This window comes from Myxine glutinosa, chromosome 9, assembly GCF_964187855.1.
Source record: "Myxine glutinosa chromosome 9, kmMyxGlut1.1, whole genome shotgun sequence".
In the NCBI taxonomy this organism is placed as follows: domain Eukaryota; kingdom Metazoa; phylum Chordata; class Myxini; order Myxiniformes; family Myxinidae; genus Myxine; species Myxine glutinosa.
Window position 1 is genome coordinate 139,929,203 of NC_136269.1, and position 15,196 is coordinate 139,944,398.

Below are 15,196 nucleotides of genomic sequence, written 5' to 3' on the forward strand. Positions count from 1 at the left end.
GAAGTGGCATACTAGCAATAAATGTTTTAATCGAATGCCTTATCCTAAAAATCTGAAATTGCATTCATATGATCTATGACCCATTTGTATTGAAATATTATATTTATGACATCTTTGGTCACGTGGTTTGGCAGCCATATTGGATTGAAGAAAAATATAAAATAATTATATCTGAAACCGCTTACCCAATTGATGTGAAATTTTACAAATGTCATATAACACCATTGTTGCATATAGTTTGAAAATGATGACGTCGTAGGTCACGTGGTTTGGCAGCCATTTTGGATAGAAAAATTAACCTTATTCAATCAACACGAAACTTCACAAGTGTGATCCCCTTCCCATAAATATGCAAAGTGTACATTTTTGATGTCGTATGTCACGTGATTGGCAGCCATATTAGCTTGAAAGCCAATATTTAAAAAGTCCCTTCTACAAAAATGCTTCACCGATCGATGTGAAACCTGTCCTGTGGTAAAAATGTGATACTTCAAAACAGCTGAAGGATTTTAAACCAAAACTTGTTTATTTTTAGGACAGTGAATGAGGGCATCTACCCATTGCCATGGGCAGGGACTACGTGGAGGCATATTGGCGACAGTCGCATTGCTCTAGTTTGAGATGTCATGTTAAATATCAGTTTTAGCTCTGTCACTCAATGGTGAAGAATCACTTCAAAATCCGGATCTGGACTCAGACATTCACCAAAATAGAATCGATTCGTCCTTGTCACACTCCCAATCTGTCCACCAAGTTTCGTCGGAATCTATCGCTAACCTTTTGCGATGTGCTGCTATATATTATTTTTGGCCCTATCTCTCAATGGTGAAGAATCACTTTTTAAAATTCTTGTCCCGATCCGGATCCGGATCTTCACCAAAATCTAAAAATTTCGTCCGTGACACATACCAAACATTTCCACAAAATTTCGTCTGAATCTGTCCACAACTCTGAACTATCCCGTTCACAGACAAAGAGACAGGGGTGAAAACATAACCACGTCCACCTTTGGTTGCAGAGGTAACGATTATTTTGTGCAATGCAATCGGAAGGGTTTTTTGGGGGGTGGTTTGATAAAGTAATTGTATTTGACAGGTAGCACTCACCTCTGAGCTGTTTAGTTTGGGTTTGATTTCCGACCCGACAATGATAAACTGTCCGATTGGTGTTTCCCAAGTAGGGTGTTTCATCTCAAAGTGAGCCGTCTCTCAGATGGATCTCTCTGCATGTTCTGTCTGCTTGGACTTTAAAGATCCCAAAGTGTCTTTTATGAAGAGTGGATAAGTTAAATGGTGTATAAATAAAAATTCTGGGTTTTACCGCTGTTATACCCAGCGTCTATTACATCACCCAATCTAACACGTTGCATGAGTTATTCATGCCCGTTGTTTGTGTCCTTTATAAACGTCCTTAAAACTAAGTTTCCCGTTTGGAATGATTCTCAATTTGTTTGATTTCCAGGCAGGAAGACAGAGTAAAAGATTATCTCGCTCCTCTCTGTGCATGGGCAGGCGGGACAAATTCAGAGCTAAAGTGTGGCACAAGTACAGACTTGTCTTACTATTCATGTACCGGATAATGATCAAAATATAACATTCAAATCAAATAAGTTGTTCGTTGATCATTGTCTGATTGAACGGACAGACGGATGTGAAGCAATTGCTTGACACTGCTTTTCGCTTCGCATGCGCGCGGTAAAAATGAAGCATTCCTTTTAGTTTAGAGGATGTTTGAAACTCCAATAGAATATCGCTTTCGATGTAGTTACACATTGTGGACTCTTCGTTCTTTGAGACGAATATAAACCATTTTTGTTTTGTATGTTTAACTTCAGGTGTTCAATGATCCTGTGCATGGGCACATCGAGTTGCCATCCTTGCTTGTAAAGATTGTTGATACACCACAGTTCCAGCGCCTTCGCGACATTAAGCAGCTTGGTGGAGCACACTTTGTGTACCCTGGTGCCACGCACACCCGCTTTGAGCATTCTCTCGGGTAAGTAGAACAACCACATTCGAGCTGATGGTGCACGCGACCGCTTCTTCTTGGCTGCTGCATGCAACCCCTTCTTGGCTGCTATGTGCAACCGCTTCCTCACGGCTGCTGCGCTACACCCCTTCCTCTTGGCTGCTGCCCGTGACCCCTTCCTCTTGGCTGCTGCCCGTGACCCCTTCCTCTTGGCTGCTGCCCGTGACCCCTTCCTCTTGGCTGCTGCCCGTGACCCCTTCCTCTTGGCTGCTGCCCGTGACCCCTTCCTCTTGGCTGCTGCCCGTGACCCCTTCCTCTTGGCTGCTGCCTGTGACCCCTTCCTCTTGGCTGCTGCCCGTGACCCCTTCCTCTTGGCTGCTGCACTTTACCCCTTCCACGTGGCTGCTGTGCATGACATCTTCCTCACAGCTGCTGTGTGCAACCGCTTCCTTGTATATAATAATTTGTAAATATGTGAAATATATTGTAACGAATGTGGAAACGTTACAATGTGAACGTTACAAAAGTACGGTAACACCCTGTTAATGTAAATAATGGTCGCAGTCGGCCTCCTAGTTAATTCCATGAAACTTACACGCAGGTCACGATATATCTTTTAAATAGTGTATTTCCTTATTCCATGTAGGCTAAATATGTGTTTCCCACTAGATTGACTTTGCATTGTATCAAACAAAATAAGCGTAGGCCCTTCCAATTTCCCCAAAACCTCCCTTCCAATTGCCTTCCGCATTTTGGGCGGTTTTCTTCAACCACCATTGGCCACGAGGTAGGGTTGGGGAAGAAAGGCGTGTCTCCACCTCGTCATAAGGGGGGAGGAGTGAGCCAGCCCTAACAGCCAATCAGCACCGCGGTGAGCGACCCGGTAGGCGTGCCCTCGGAGCCGGCGGCTTGATTTCGCCCGAGGTGATAAAAGCGACTGTAAGGGACTGCTTTACCAGAGAGGCCTTGGGAGATGACCTGGGAGATGAGCAAAGAGGCTGCACCAAGAGGAGCGGTGAGATGCGAAATGCTCCAAGCCAAAGAGGAGAGGTACTCGGCAAGGAAACCAGCTTTGGAGAGACGCGCTGAAAGGAGGGAGACGGCTTCACCACAAGAAGAGGAGCAGGTGTGCCGAACCAGCGCGTGACGTCTACCGCAGCGGATACACGACGGAGGGTTTCCCGCCAAAACCGCGAGGAATTGCGAGCTGCTGCCTCCCGACTTTGCCTCCCTCTCAAGCAATCCACCTCAAGCCCTACCTGCCTGCATTATCCCCTGTGTAAGTGTGAACGTCCTGTCCTGCTCGTTGTCTTGGGGTTAAGTAAAAATGAATAGTGTAAGTTAACAATTCGCTGTGTTACTGCTTCTTCCATCCATTGCTGTGTGTGTATAATAAATCTGTTCTTCCTCCGTATTCTTCTTCTTCTTCTTTTTCATTCTCTTTCGGTCGCTTTAGAGGTTTCCCGATTGAATATCTGTGGGGCGATCTGGTCAACGTCGGGTGGAATCGGGTTCTAATCGGGGAGTAACTGTTCGGACGCGGTTAAATACACCACCGCTCGGTCAATATAACATCGAAAGCCGCGTCTGTAACAATATATACATTGAAAGGTTATTTTTGAATTGAAAAATTGAATTGAAAAAGGTATTGAAAGGTTATATATTAAACATTGAAAGGGTGATTGAAAAGTAACTCCCTATTTTAAAATACTTATAATTTATTTCTTAACTATACTTTTTACAAGAAATGGATATAAGAAGAAAGCGTATAGCATGACATTTTATTTAAAATTCGATATGGGCACCAGAATTCGCCACCAGCTTCTCAAGCCGCCCGGGAACCGCGTCAACTGATTTCACCAGGAACTCTTGTGGGATGGAAGACATAACTTCTCGTATTCGCCCTTCAAGTTCTTCCAAAGTCGTTGGTTTGGTTCAGTAGACTTGCTCTTTTACCCAACCCCAAAGAAAAAAGTCACATGGTGTTAAGTCAGGGCTCCTGGCTGGCCACTCATACGGACCACGACGACCCATCCATCTCCCAGGGAAGTGGGAATTCAGCCATTCACAAACAACAATAGCAAAATGTGGAGGAGCGCCATCTTGCATGAAAATCAAATCTTCAACATTCTCCGAAGCACTGATAATTGGCCAGATTTCGTCTTGCAGCATGGTGAGGTACCTTTTGGCATTCATGGTATCGCGAAGAATTAAGGGACCTACAATCCTTTCCGAAGTCATTCCACACCACACCGTTACCTTGGGCCGATATTGCGTTTTTTCAGAAATAACACGAGGATCTTCTCCTGCCCAGTAATAGCAGTTGTGACGGTTCACAAACCCACCGATGTGAAATACCGCTTCATCAGACCGGAGGATATTTTTAAAGAGATCAGACCAATCTTCATACCAAGCCAGCATCCAAACTTCGTAACGTGCCGCTAGCTGGGCACGCTCCTGCAGGGTAAGACGTCCAGCCATGTTTGTAGGGCTTCCGAATTTCAAACAAAACATAATCTGAGAAAAAACCAACAAAGATTAAATTCTCATACATTAAGGAACAAGCACTAAAAATTTGAGAAACATATTACAATAAATAAATAATTTCTAAGTATTTTAAAATAGGGAGTTACCTTTCAATCACCCTGTATATATATGTATATATGAATAAATATGTATATTATATATGAAACATCATATATCCCATACATCTCTGAAATGTGTTTGTGGACGCATGGATGGATGGATGGATGGATGGATGGACGGACGGAAGAGACCCATACCATAATCTGGTGTTTTGGACCAAGTCCAATGGGGGCTCATAATTTCTCTTGAATTATATATTTAACATTAAATGCTTATTTAGTTATCTTTAATCTGTTCCACCCATTGCACGTTGTGTAGGGTCGGTTACCTGGCCGGCTTGCTGATTAAATCGTTGAAGGAACGGCAGCCAGAGTTGAATATAACGGACGAGGATGTGCTATGCATACAGATTGCTGGGCTGTGCCATGATCTAGGTGAGTTCTTCATTGTGATCCTGCAAACGATTGTGTTCACCTGAAAGAAATTTGAAACCTTTGAAATACCTGTAATTTACAACGCTGTAGGTTTCAAAGAGCTGGCAGGATAGTCGAGGCACGCGCACTCGCTCATGAACTGTTGAGTCTGGGTTTGAATCCCTACACAGCTATAAACTGCCTGGTGTTTCACAGGCTTCAATGAGTGTGCACCATCCTCTGGATGAACGTTAAACTTTGTGTACCATCTGCTAGCATAAGGTGAATGTTAAAGATTCTGTGGTGTCCTTTGTTGATGTGTTATCACCAGCACCCTGGCTACATTCCAAATTCCTGTACACCAGGTCGAGTTTCCTGCATCGGAGTGAGGAACCGTCCAGGATGGTATCCCTAGCCAAGAAACTGTTTCAGCAGAACAGACCCGCTGTATGAAGCATGATGCAGTGATGTATTTGGTATTTTCAGTTGCAGGTCTAAGTGGAATATTGCTGGTCTAGGGTCTGACCACTGCAGGCCGGGGATCTGGGATCATGGGGGTGGGTCCAGATGCCGGAGGTTCCTTGAGGTTCTCTCCCACATTTTCAGCCATTTGTGACTGCAAAAATGATATTTAATCATGCCAACATTTTGGTATATCTTAAGCAAAATCTAATTATTTTAAAAGTCAAAATTTGTTTCCTCACCACTTTAATAACCTGTAATAACACGTTTTGGAATACAACATGAAAACAAAGAAAGGAATGCAAAAATTGACTATGGGCATTCCAGAAACTGCAGTTTATTGCTCATTAGCCACACCACCGAAGGTGCACGGAGGTTGTTTTCACCCCTGTTTGTCTGTGTGCAGAATATCTGAGAGTTATGGACAGATTCAGACAATTTGTGGACAAGATGGGAGTGTAACAAGAACGAATTGATTAGATTTTGATGAAGCTCCGGGTACTAGAATGTTCTAAAGTGATTCTTTGCCATTGAATAAAAACCCCTTTTTGAAGCAATGTTTTACGGCCGGATGCCCTTCCTGACGCCAACCCTTTTTGCCGCCTTCAACGACAAACAGGGAATTACCAGTGAACTGGTACTCAATTAGCCGACCTCGGAAGGATGACAGGCTGAGTCAACCCCCCTGGCATTAATTCGGCGATCGACCGAGATTCGAACCCAGGATCCTAGGATCCTAAGCCGGCACCCTAGCCGCTAGCCCAACACCAGGGATGTTGCCATTTGCCATTGAATGATAGGGCAAAAAATTATATATAGCATGATATCTCAAAAAGTTATGGACAGATTCGAATGAAACTTAGTGGACAGGTTAGGTTCGAGCCTAATGGACGGACGGACGAGCGTCAATTTTGGTAAAGATCCAGATATGAGAATTTTTAGGTCATCTCATCTCGATCTTGAGGAGATGATGTTATAAAATGGGTCATGATGTCCGTCCGTCTGGTCATCTGTTAACTTTTTGCGCTTTTGCTACTCCAGCCATGTCACCCGGCTGATTGTTCTGAAACTTGACACAAGACAGTAGCCCCCACAATCGCTCAGACTTCGATTTTTTTGGACTTTGGATCATGAGAGCTCGGGGGCGGGGGTCATAGCAATAGTTTGTCCAGTTTTTTTCCTCGTCAAGAAAGTTTCACCAACACATGTTGCCTCTCTCTGAAAGCAAGGCCTTGGCTTTTAAAATGTCTGGAATAGTTTCGGACAAAGTCCTCGTCGGGGACTCCAACGATTGGTCAGCCCAATCACAGCTCTGAGAGAGATTATAATTGTATTTGCTCTATGTCCTCTAGGCCACGGACCTTTTTCTCACCTGTTTGACAACGTCTTCCTCCCAAGTGTTCGGGAAGGCTACAAGAAGAAAGTACGTAATGAAGTTACTTTGTCAGCTCTTGTGCTTATCGCAGCATTCTCTTTGTTTTCCAATTGTTTTTTCCTACTTAATAATAATTCATTTATTTGTATAGTGCTTTTCAAGTAGCCCAAAGGCGCTTTGACAGAGTGGAAAACATAATGCATAACAATACATGAAAACCACAATTGCAAAAAGACAAGAATCAATAGGGAAATATTTAAAGCAAAAGGAGGGAGAAGGAGAAGAGATAGTCAGGGGTTAAATGCTGTGGGTTGAATGTTGAATGCAGTGTTGAACAGGTGGGTCTTTAGTGATGTTTTGAATGTGGTGAGTGAGGAGGAGTCTCTGATGGTGTGAGGTAGTGAGTTCCGGAGGGTGGGAGCAGCGATGGAGAAGGCCCTGTCCCCCCAGGATCTGAATTTGGTCCGGATGGAGGGGGTCAGGAGGTTGGTACCAGCAGAGCGGAGGTTGCGGGTGGGAGTGTGTCTGGAGAGGAGGTCAGCCAGGTAGGATGGGGCCAGGTTATGGAGGGCTTTGTATGTCAAGAGGAGCATTTTGTACTGGATTCTCTTGGGGATGGGGAGCCAGTGAAGCTTGTAAAGGACGGGGGTGATGTGGTCACGGGTCCGGGAATGGGTGAGTAGACGGGCAGCGGAGTTCTGAATGTATTGGAGTTTATTGGTGATTTTTTAGGGTGAACCATAGAGGAGGCTATTGCAGTAGTCCAGACGGGAGGTGATGAAGGCGTGGATGAGGGTTTCTGCAGCCGTGGAGGAGAGGGATGAGCGGAGACGGGCAATGTTTTTCAGGTGAAAGAAGGCTGTCTTTGTGATCTGTTTAGTGTATTTGTCGAAGGAGAGGGTTTGGTCAAAGATGACGCCAAGATTCCGGATGTGAGGGGAGGTGGATACTGGGATACCGTCGATGTTGAGGGCAAAGTTATGGGTGGATTTTGTGAGCGTTTTTGGGCCAATGATTATTTCAGATTTATCACAGTTAAGCCTGAGGAAGTTGATTTGAAGCCAGGATTTTATTTCAGTGATGCAGTTTGTCAGGATAGAGTGGGTGTCGGTGGAGACGGACTTGGTGGAGATGAAAAGCTGGATGTCATCGGCGAAGCAGTGGAATTGGAGACCATGACGGCGGATTAAGTGACCGAGGGGGGACAGGTAAAGGATGAAGAGGAGGGGGCCAATAACTGAACCTTGGGGGACACCTTGGGGGAGGGGAGCAGTGGGGGATTTGCAGTTATTGAAGGAGATGAACTGACGTCTGTCAGAGAGGTATGATTTAATCCAAGAGAGGGCAGTGCCGGTAACGTCAAAGGTGGATTCAAGTCGGGTGAGGAGGATGGTGTGATCGATGGTGTCAAAGGCAGCGCTGAGGTTGAGGAGGATGAGAATGTTGAGGTTGCCAGCGTCAGAGGAGAGGAGAAGGTTGTTGGTGATTTTGAGGAGAGCAGTTTCAGTTGTACTTGCTTTGTCCGGCAGATGGCGTAGAGGTTGCGCACTTACCTCTGAGTTGTCTAGTCTGGGTTCTATTCCCGAACGGACTATGAACTGTCATATTGGCGCTTTGCAGGCCAGGCGTTGCATCATAAATTGTGCCGTCCCTTGGATGGATGTTAAACTGGATGTTTGTAGCACAAGTTAGGGGACATTAAAGATTCCACAGTTTATTTTGTGAAGAGTACGTGTTATTTCCTTTCCCCGAGAAAGAAATACAAATTCCTGATACCTCTTATGTCCAATGTCAGATTTGGCCAGGCATGTTGTGTCAGACATGTGAAGCTTCATGTTGTTTTCACTTGTTAAGTTTCATGCATGTTGTGTCAGACTTGTCAGACGTTGTTTTTTTAATTACTTGCAAAATCGAAGATTTTTCAATTATATTGGTTGGTCTTGTGAGTTATTCTGTATGTCTGTTTGTCTGTCTGTCAATCGCCTACTACAACAACAACAACAACAACAGGCATTTTAAGGCCATTTTCCCTGCTAGAGCAGGGGTTAGCCTTGCGGTCCCCATGACAATCTTCTCCATTTTGCCCTATTTTCTGCATCTCCCCTTGTTAACCCCCTTGCCCGCATTTCTTCTTCCACCATCTTTAGCCAAGTCTTTCTCAGTCTTCCCCGTCCTCTACTGCCTTCTACATTCATTTCCATCACTCTTCTCAACCAGTCACTTTCATCCTTCCTCAACACATTACCAAACCATCTCAACCTGTTTCTCTTCAATCTCTTAAATAAATAAAAAATCATCAATTTTAATCCGATTGACCTGAGCTTTGATTAAGATCATTAATTATAATCTTAATGAAATGGACAATTTGATGTAACCATGGCAACTTTGTATTTTGGGGACGGTGGATTTTGTTTTGCATGACGTCTTCTTGTGTTTAAAAAAAAAAAAAAATTTGTTGTTGTGCTTCCAGAGCATGACCATGGGTGGTTTGTGTCCAGGTTGGATGTGAAGACGTGTGGGTTGTGTGGTTGTTGGAGTTTCCGTTGGGTGTTGTGCACACGTGGGGGTGGTGGTGGTGTTGTTATTGGGATGGGATTGAGTGTTGTTGTTGTTTGTTGCTCACCTTATCCAGCCGCTTGTACCATCCAGTGTTTGCCCTTTGTATGAGGTGTGTGGATTGTGTCGGTATGTAAAGCATCTCTCCAGTTCGACCACCATCTCGACTCTTCATATGCCGTGCTTCCAGTATCAATCGGTGTTGTTTGTTTGGACTTCGTGTCTAGGACACGGGTCCCATCAAAGTCAAGTTTGTGGCCAGATTGCAGGAAACGACGTGCTATTGCTGACTGTCACCTTTCCCAGCCTCTAACCTGCTCTATCATGTTCATCTCGCTTTTGTTTCAAATTCCTTCCAGTTTCACCAATGTAGAATTGGTCACAGTCTTTGCATGATGAATGGTAAACTACTCCAGATTTATCACCAGTTGATATTGTGTGTGGTGTGTGGTGTGTGTGTATATATATATATATATATATATATATATATATATATATATATATATATATATGTATATATATATATGTGTATATATATATATATATATATATATATATATCTTATCTTGTACCAGCCGAAAGCACCCGGCGTTGCCCGGGTTCTTTTTGAATGAATTTACGACAATAATTCATCTTTTACTCACGGCCATATAAGATTGACTACAATAATTCAGCTTTTACTCACGGCCGTATAAGATTGACTACTATAATTCAGTTTTTACTCGCGGCAGTAGAAGATTGACTACTATAATTCAGCTTTTACTCGCGGCCGTATAAGATTGACTACAATAATTCAGCTTTTACTCACGGCCGTATAAGATTGACGACTATAATTCAGCTTTTACTCGCGGCAGTAGAAGATTGACTACAATAATTCAGCTTTTACTCGCGGCAGTTGAAGATTGACTACTATAATTCAGCTTTTACTCATGGCCGTCGGCCGTATAAGATTGACTACTATTATTCAGCTTTTACTCACGGCCGTATAAGATTGACTACTATAATTCAGTTTTTACTCGCGGCAGTAGAAGATTGACTACTATAATTCAGCTTTTACTCACGGCCGTATAAGATTGACTACAATAATTCAGCTTTTACTCACGGCCGTATAAGATTGACGACTATAATTCAGCTTTTACTCGCGGCAGTAGAAGATTGACTACAATAATTCAGCTTTTACTCGCGGCAGTTGAAGATTGACTACTATAATTCAGCTTTTACTCATGGCAGTTGAAGATTGACTACTATAATTCATCTTTTACTCACGGCCGTCGGCCGTATAAGATTGACTACTATAATTCAGCTTTTACTCACGGCTGTATAAGATTGACTACTATAATTCAGCTTTTACTCGCGGTAGTAGAAGATTGACTACTATAATTCAGCTTTTACTCGTGGCCGTATAAGATTGACTACTATAATTCAGCTTTTACTCACGGCCGTATAAGATTGACTACTATAATTCAGCTTTTACTCACGGCCGTATAAGATTGACTACTATAATTCAGCTTTTACTCACGGCCGTATAAGATTGACTACTATAATTCAGCTTTTACTCGCGGCAATAGAAGATTGACTACTATAATTCAGCTCGGCTTTTAATTGCAAAATGGGCCCAGCTCGGCCGAAGCGGCATCGACCGGCCTCGCCACCTAGCCTATAACCTTCCCGGGGTCCGTCCCGACATTTTTTGTTTCAGAGGTTTCCTCCTATCTTTCACTGTTCAGGAGATTAGTGCGTGCAGACAAACAAACAAGTACAAACTTTCTGTCATATATATATATATATATATATAGAAGACTAGCCGAAAGCACCCGACGTTGCCCGGGTTCTTTTTGAATGAATGTACTACTATAATTCAGCTTTTACTTGCGGCCGTAGAAGATAGACTACTGTAATTCCGCTTGGCTTTTAATTGCGAAATGGGCCCAGCCCGGCCGAGACAGCCTCGACCGGTCTCACCACCTAGCCTGTAACCTCCCCGGGGCCCGTCCTGACATTTTTTGTGTCATAGGTTTCCTCCTATCTTTCACCGTTCAGGAGATTAGTGCGTGCAGACAAACAAACAAAAACTTTCTTTTATGTATATATAATACTCGCTGAGGAACCCGGCTTCGCCCGGGTTGAATAAGAATAAGACAAATATATGATGAAAAGAACATGTATATTTTAGAGCAATATCACAGTACATTTCCTACATGACGTTTTTTCAATTTTCAATTTCTCAAAACCTCTTGGTATACAATATTTCTGGTTTTCTTACTTGGTGCCAAGACATAAAGGTTGCTTGGTTTTCCAACCCTCGAGCAGCCCACGTACAGCTGGCCATGGGCAAACACTTGTTCTGTGAGGTTCAGGCCTACAACCTTCATTGATTGCCCCTGCGCCTTGTTGATGGACATAGCAAAACATCGCCTGGTGGGGAACTGAATCCTCTTGAAGGAGAATGGAAGGTCAGGTGGAATAAGTGGTATCCTTGGAATGAATACTTTCTCTCCTCTGTATTGTCCTGAGAGGATGGTTGCCTCTAGGACATGCGGCTTCATTTGCTGGATTGTCAATCGTGTTTCATTACACAGCTTTGGTGGATCAAGATTCCTTAGAAGCATAATTGGTGCTCCCACCTTGAGAATCAACCTGTGTGTTGTGAGTCCTTGAAGCTGACGACTGTTGAGAAACTCAGTTGGGAGGTTTACTGCCTGATCTTCATGTCACTTTGTCAAGAGAATCATAATTTCTTTCATGACCGGGCAGCGAACGTCATTATGTGCGACTTTACGTCACTCCTACGGACGTGAAAAAAATTTTTTTCCTTAAAAATATATTTAAAATAAATAAAATAGTACATAAATTAACAATAAAAGAAGCTAAAAAAACAATTTAAAATACAATAAAAAGCACATTAAAAATATATAAAAATGTACGTACAGTATACTGTACGTATGCGCAACTGCTGGTTCGCATTCAAAACAGAGGCGACGTACAGTATTCCTTTACTGTCTGTGTTAGCCATGGGTCCGAAGAAGGATAATGCTAGTGTTTCCAAGCGTAATGTGGTTACGATGGAAGATAAGTTAAATCTGATTAAAAGGTATGAAAAAGGTGAAAAAGTGTCGGGGATAGCGCATAGACCTTATCGCGAATCGGAACCGCAATGCGTCATGGGATCGGAAAGGGGCAATAGCGCCGCCACAAACTACACCATGGAAGAGCTGACCACATTTGAAGAGCAGAATGTCCCAAGAATGGTTGAGGACCAACAGCAAGCCTTTAATTCTATCCTGAAGAGTGTTGATGATGATGCTGGCAAGATATTCTTCCTCGATGCTCCTGGCGGGACAGGAAAAACATTCCTCATTAATATCATCCTGGCCAAGGTTCGTCAAAAGTCGGAAATTGCTCTGGCTGTGGCCTCAAGTGGAATTGCAGCTGGCCCGGTTTTTTAAACCATTGATATTAAAATAAAAAGTAGCCTATAACCACTGGGATTTTATGCTGATTCCGAATCTGTGTCTAAAACATTTCTACGATGTGTCGTTCTTGGGTTATAAGCGGACATACAGACAGACACACACACACACACACACACACACACACACACACACACACTCCTCCTTTATTTATATAAATATATTTATGTGTATATATATATATATTGTTGCGGATATGAGGACTGTATATTTTTTTGATTGTGTGAATTATTATTATTGTTTATTCTGCGCCCCCTGCCTCCGGAGCTGTGTAAAGGTCAAAGGGCATCCCATAATTAGTCCACAAGCATACACGTCAGCCAATAATAGAATACCCCTGTTCGATAGTTATATCTTATTCTGTGTTTTAGGGTAAGGCTGTGTCTCCCATTAATTGAAGTACTCCATTGCACCAGTGAAAGAAATAGATTCCCTTCATTCCCATTCCCAAAACCTCCATTCCCCCTTTTCGTCGATTAGAAATTACCTCCCCTCCAATAACCGCCATTGACCACGAGGCAGGGTCGGAGAAGAAAGGCGTGTCTCCACCTCGTCATAGAGGGGAGGAGTGAGCCAGCCCCACTCGACCAACCATGAGCCAGGGGTTTGGCTAGGGAGGGCGGAGGAAGAGCTATCGGGGAGGTTCGCAAAGGTTGAGGGGCGGGGCCTATATAACCCACAGCGCGACACTCCCCAAGCAGTCGAGCTTTGAAGAAGAAAGAGGCGCTGAGAGGAGGGAATGAGCAGGCGTGACCGCAGCTAAAATCCGCAGCGCGACGCTCCCAAAAGAGAAGCTGAGACAAGCTTTGAGAGATGAGCTTTGACCGGCAGACAAAAGGGAGCCCAAGCCGTTGAGAAGAGAGAGGGTCCAAGAAGCAGAGCTGAGTTGTGTGGTTTTGGTCGTCAGTGGTTGCGTTGTGGTGGTCAGTGGTTGCGTTGAGTTGTCGGTGGTGAGGAGTGATTGGACCAAGAGAACATAGAGAACATCCAAGGAGAGGACATCCCAGAAAGCACAAAGCCTGTTGTAATCCTGGAAAAGCAGCGGCGGCCACAGCAGCAACAACACCCAACAGCCGCTTGGGGCCTGGACGGCGGTTTTGAGCAGGGCCGCGAAGGAATGGCGGCTGCTAAACGCGCCGATCGTGCTGCACAATACAACTCCATGCCATCCTCTCCTTCCAGCCAACTCCCGTCATCATTCCCCGTGTGAGTCTGTCTTTTGTTTGTTCTGTCCCTGGGTTAATTAAGACTGTAGGTAAGCTAGCGTTGCACTGTGTCACCTGCATCTTATGTGTTGTAAATAAACGTGACTGCTTTCTTTTTGCTTATGTGTGTAAATAGTAAATAAATTTAGTAGTATTTCCAAACCTTTCATTGCCCTCGTCTTCCTCTTTGCATTCGTCGTTTTAGTCTTTTCCAGATTGGGCAGCTGCGGTGCGATACGGCCAAAGTTTGGGGTGAATCGGGTGAGTTGGGGAAGAATCGGGGGGAACTGTTAGGTCGCGGTAATACACCACCGCTCGGTCAATATAACATCTTGTCCGCGATCCGCAACAATATATATATATATATATATATATATATATATATATATATATATATATATATATATATATATATATATATATATATATATATATATATGTATGTATGTATTGTTACGGAACCCAACGTCGGCCTCCTTCCCCCTTACCGAGGGGGGATTAATCCCCTCGTCTATGACTGACCGACGTGGTCCTTGGGGTATGATGTCACGCCCGGTCAGCGCTGGGTAGGGTATTAGGCCCAACCGTCCTATGACCTAAATTCCAGCGCCTCCCGGTACGCAAGGAAACACCCCCGCTCACGGCCGCAGCGTAATGGATTGGTTGCGCCGAGCGAAGCGAACTGCGGCGTGAGCCGTTTATCGAAGGGGCTAAACCCGATTCATATGCGTTGGCCGAATCGCGCCACGTACACTCAATTTGGAAACCTCTAAAGCGACCGAATGTGAAGAAGAAGACAAAGTAGGAAGAACAGGGATTTATTACCAATTATTATTATTTGTACAACAACCAAAGAAACCAAGGGAGAAGGAAAGATAACGAAAGTAACTGGAAGAAGAAGAAGAGGAAGACACTGCAAATACTAGCTTACACTATACAGTCTTACTTATACCCCAGGACAACATAAAAGACGGACGACAATCAGACTTACATGGGGGATGATGGCAGGAACGAATGGCAGGAGGTGGATGGCTGGACGGATGAGGAGGCGGGATCACAGGGCGGGAAGGATGCGGGTCCGGTTGGTGTGTGCTCGAGGTGAGCAGCCGCCGACCCTGCTCGAGCGGCTTCGCACGGCGACGTTGCTTCGCGGCCGCGGGT

At 44.1% G+C, this 15,196-nt stretch overlaps 1 protein-coding gene across 2 annotated transcripts in view; it reads left to right on the forward strand.

Moving 5' to 3' along the window:
• Positions 1–15,196, forward strand: part of SAMHD1 (SAM and HD domain containing deoxynucleoside triphosphate triphosphohydrolase 1) — a 112,333-nt gene that overhangs the window by 10,956 nt on the left and 86,181 nt on the right. For both annotated transcript variants that reach the window (XM_068127999.2, XM_068128000.2), the window contains exons 4-6: positions 1,835–1,995; positions 4,873–4,988; positions 6,782–6,852. In XM_068127999.2, the coding sequence (XP_067984100.2) occupies positions 1,835–1,995; positions 4,873–4,988; positions 6,782–6,852 (348 nt within the window). The remainder of the gene's footprint in view (positions 1–1,834; positions 1,996–4,872; positions 4,989–6,781; positions 6,853–15,196) is intronic.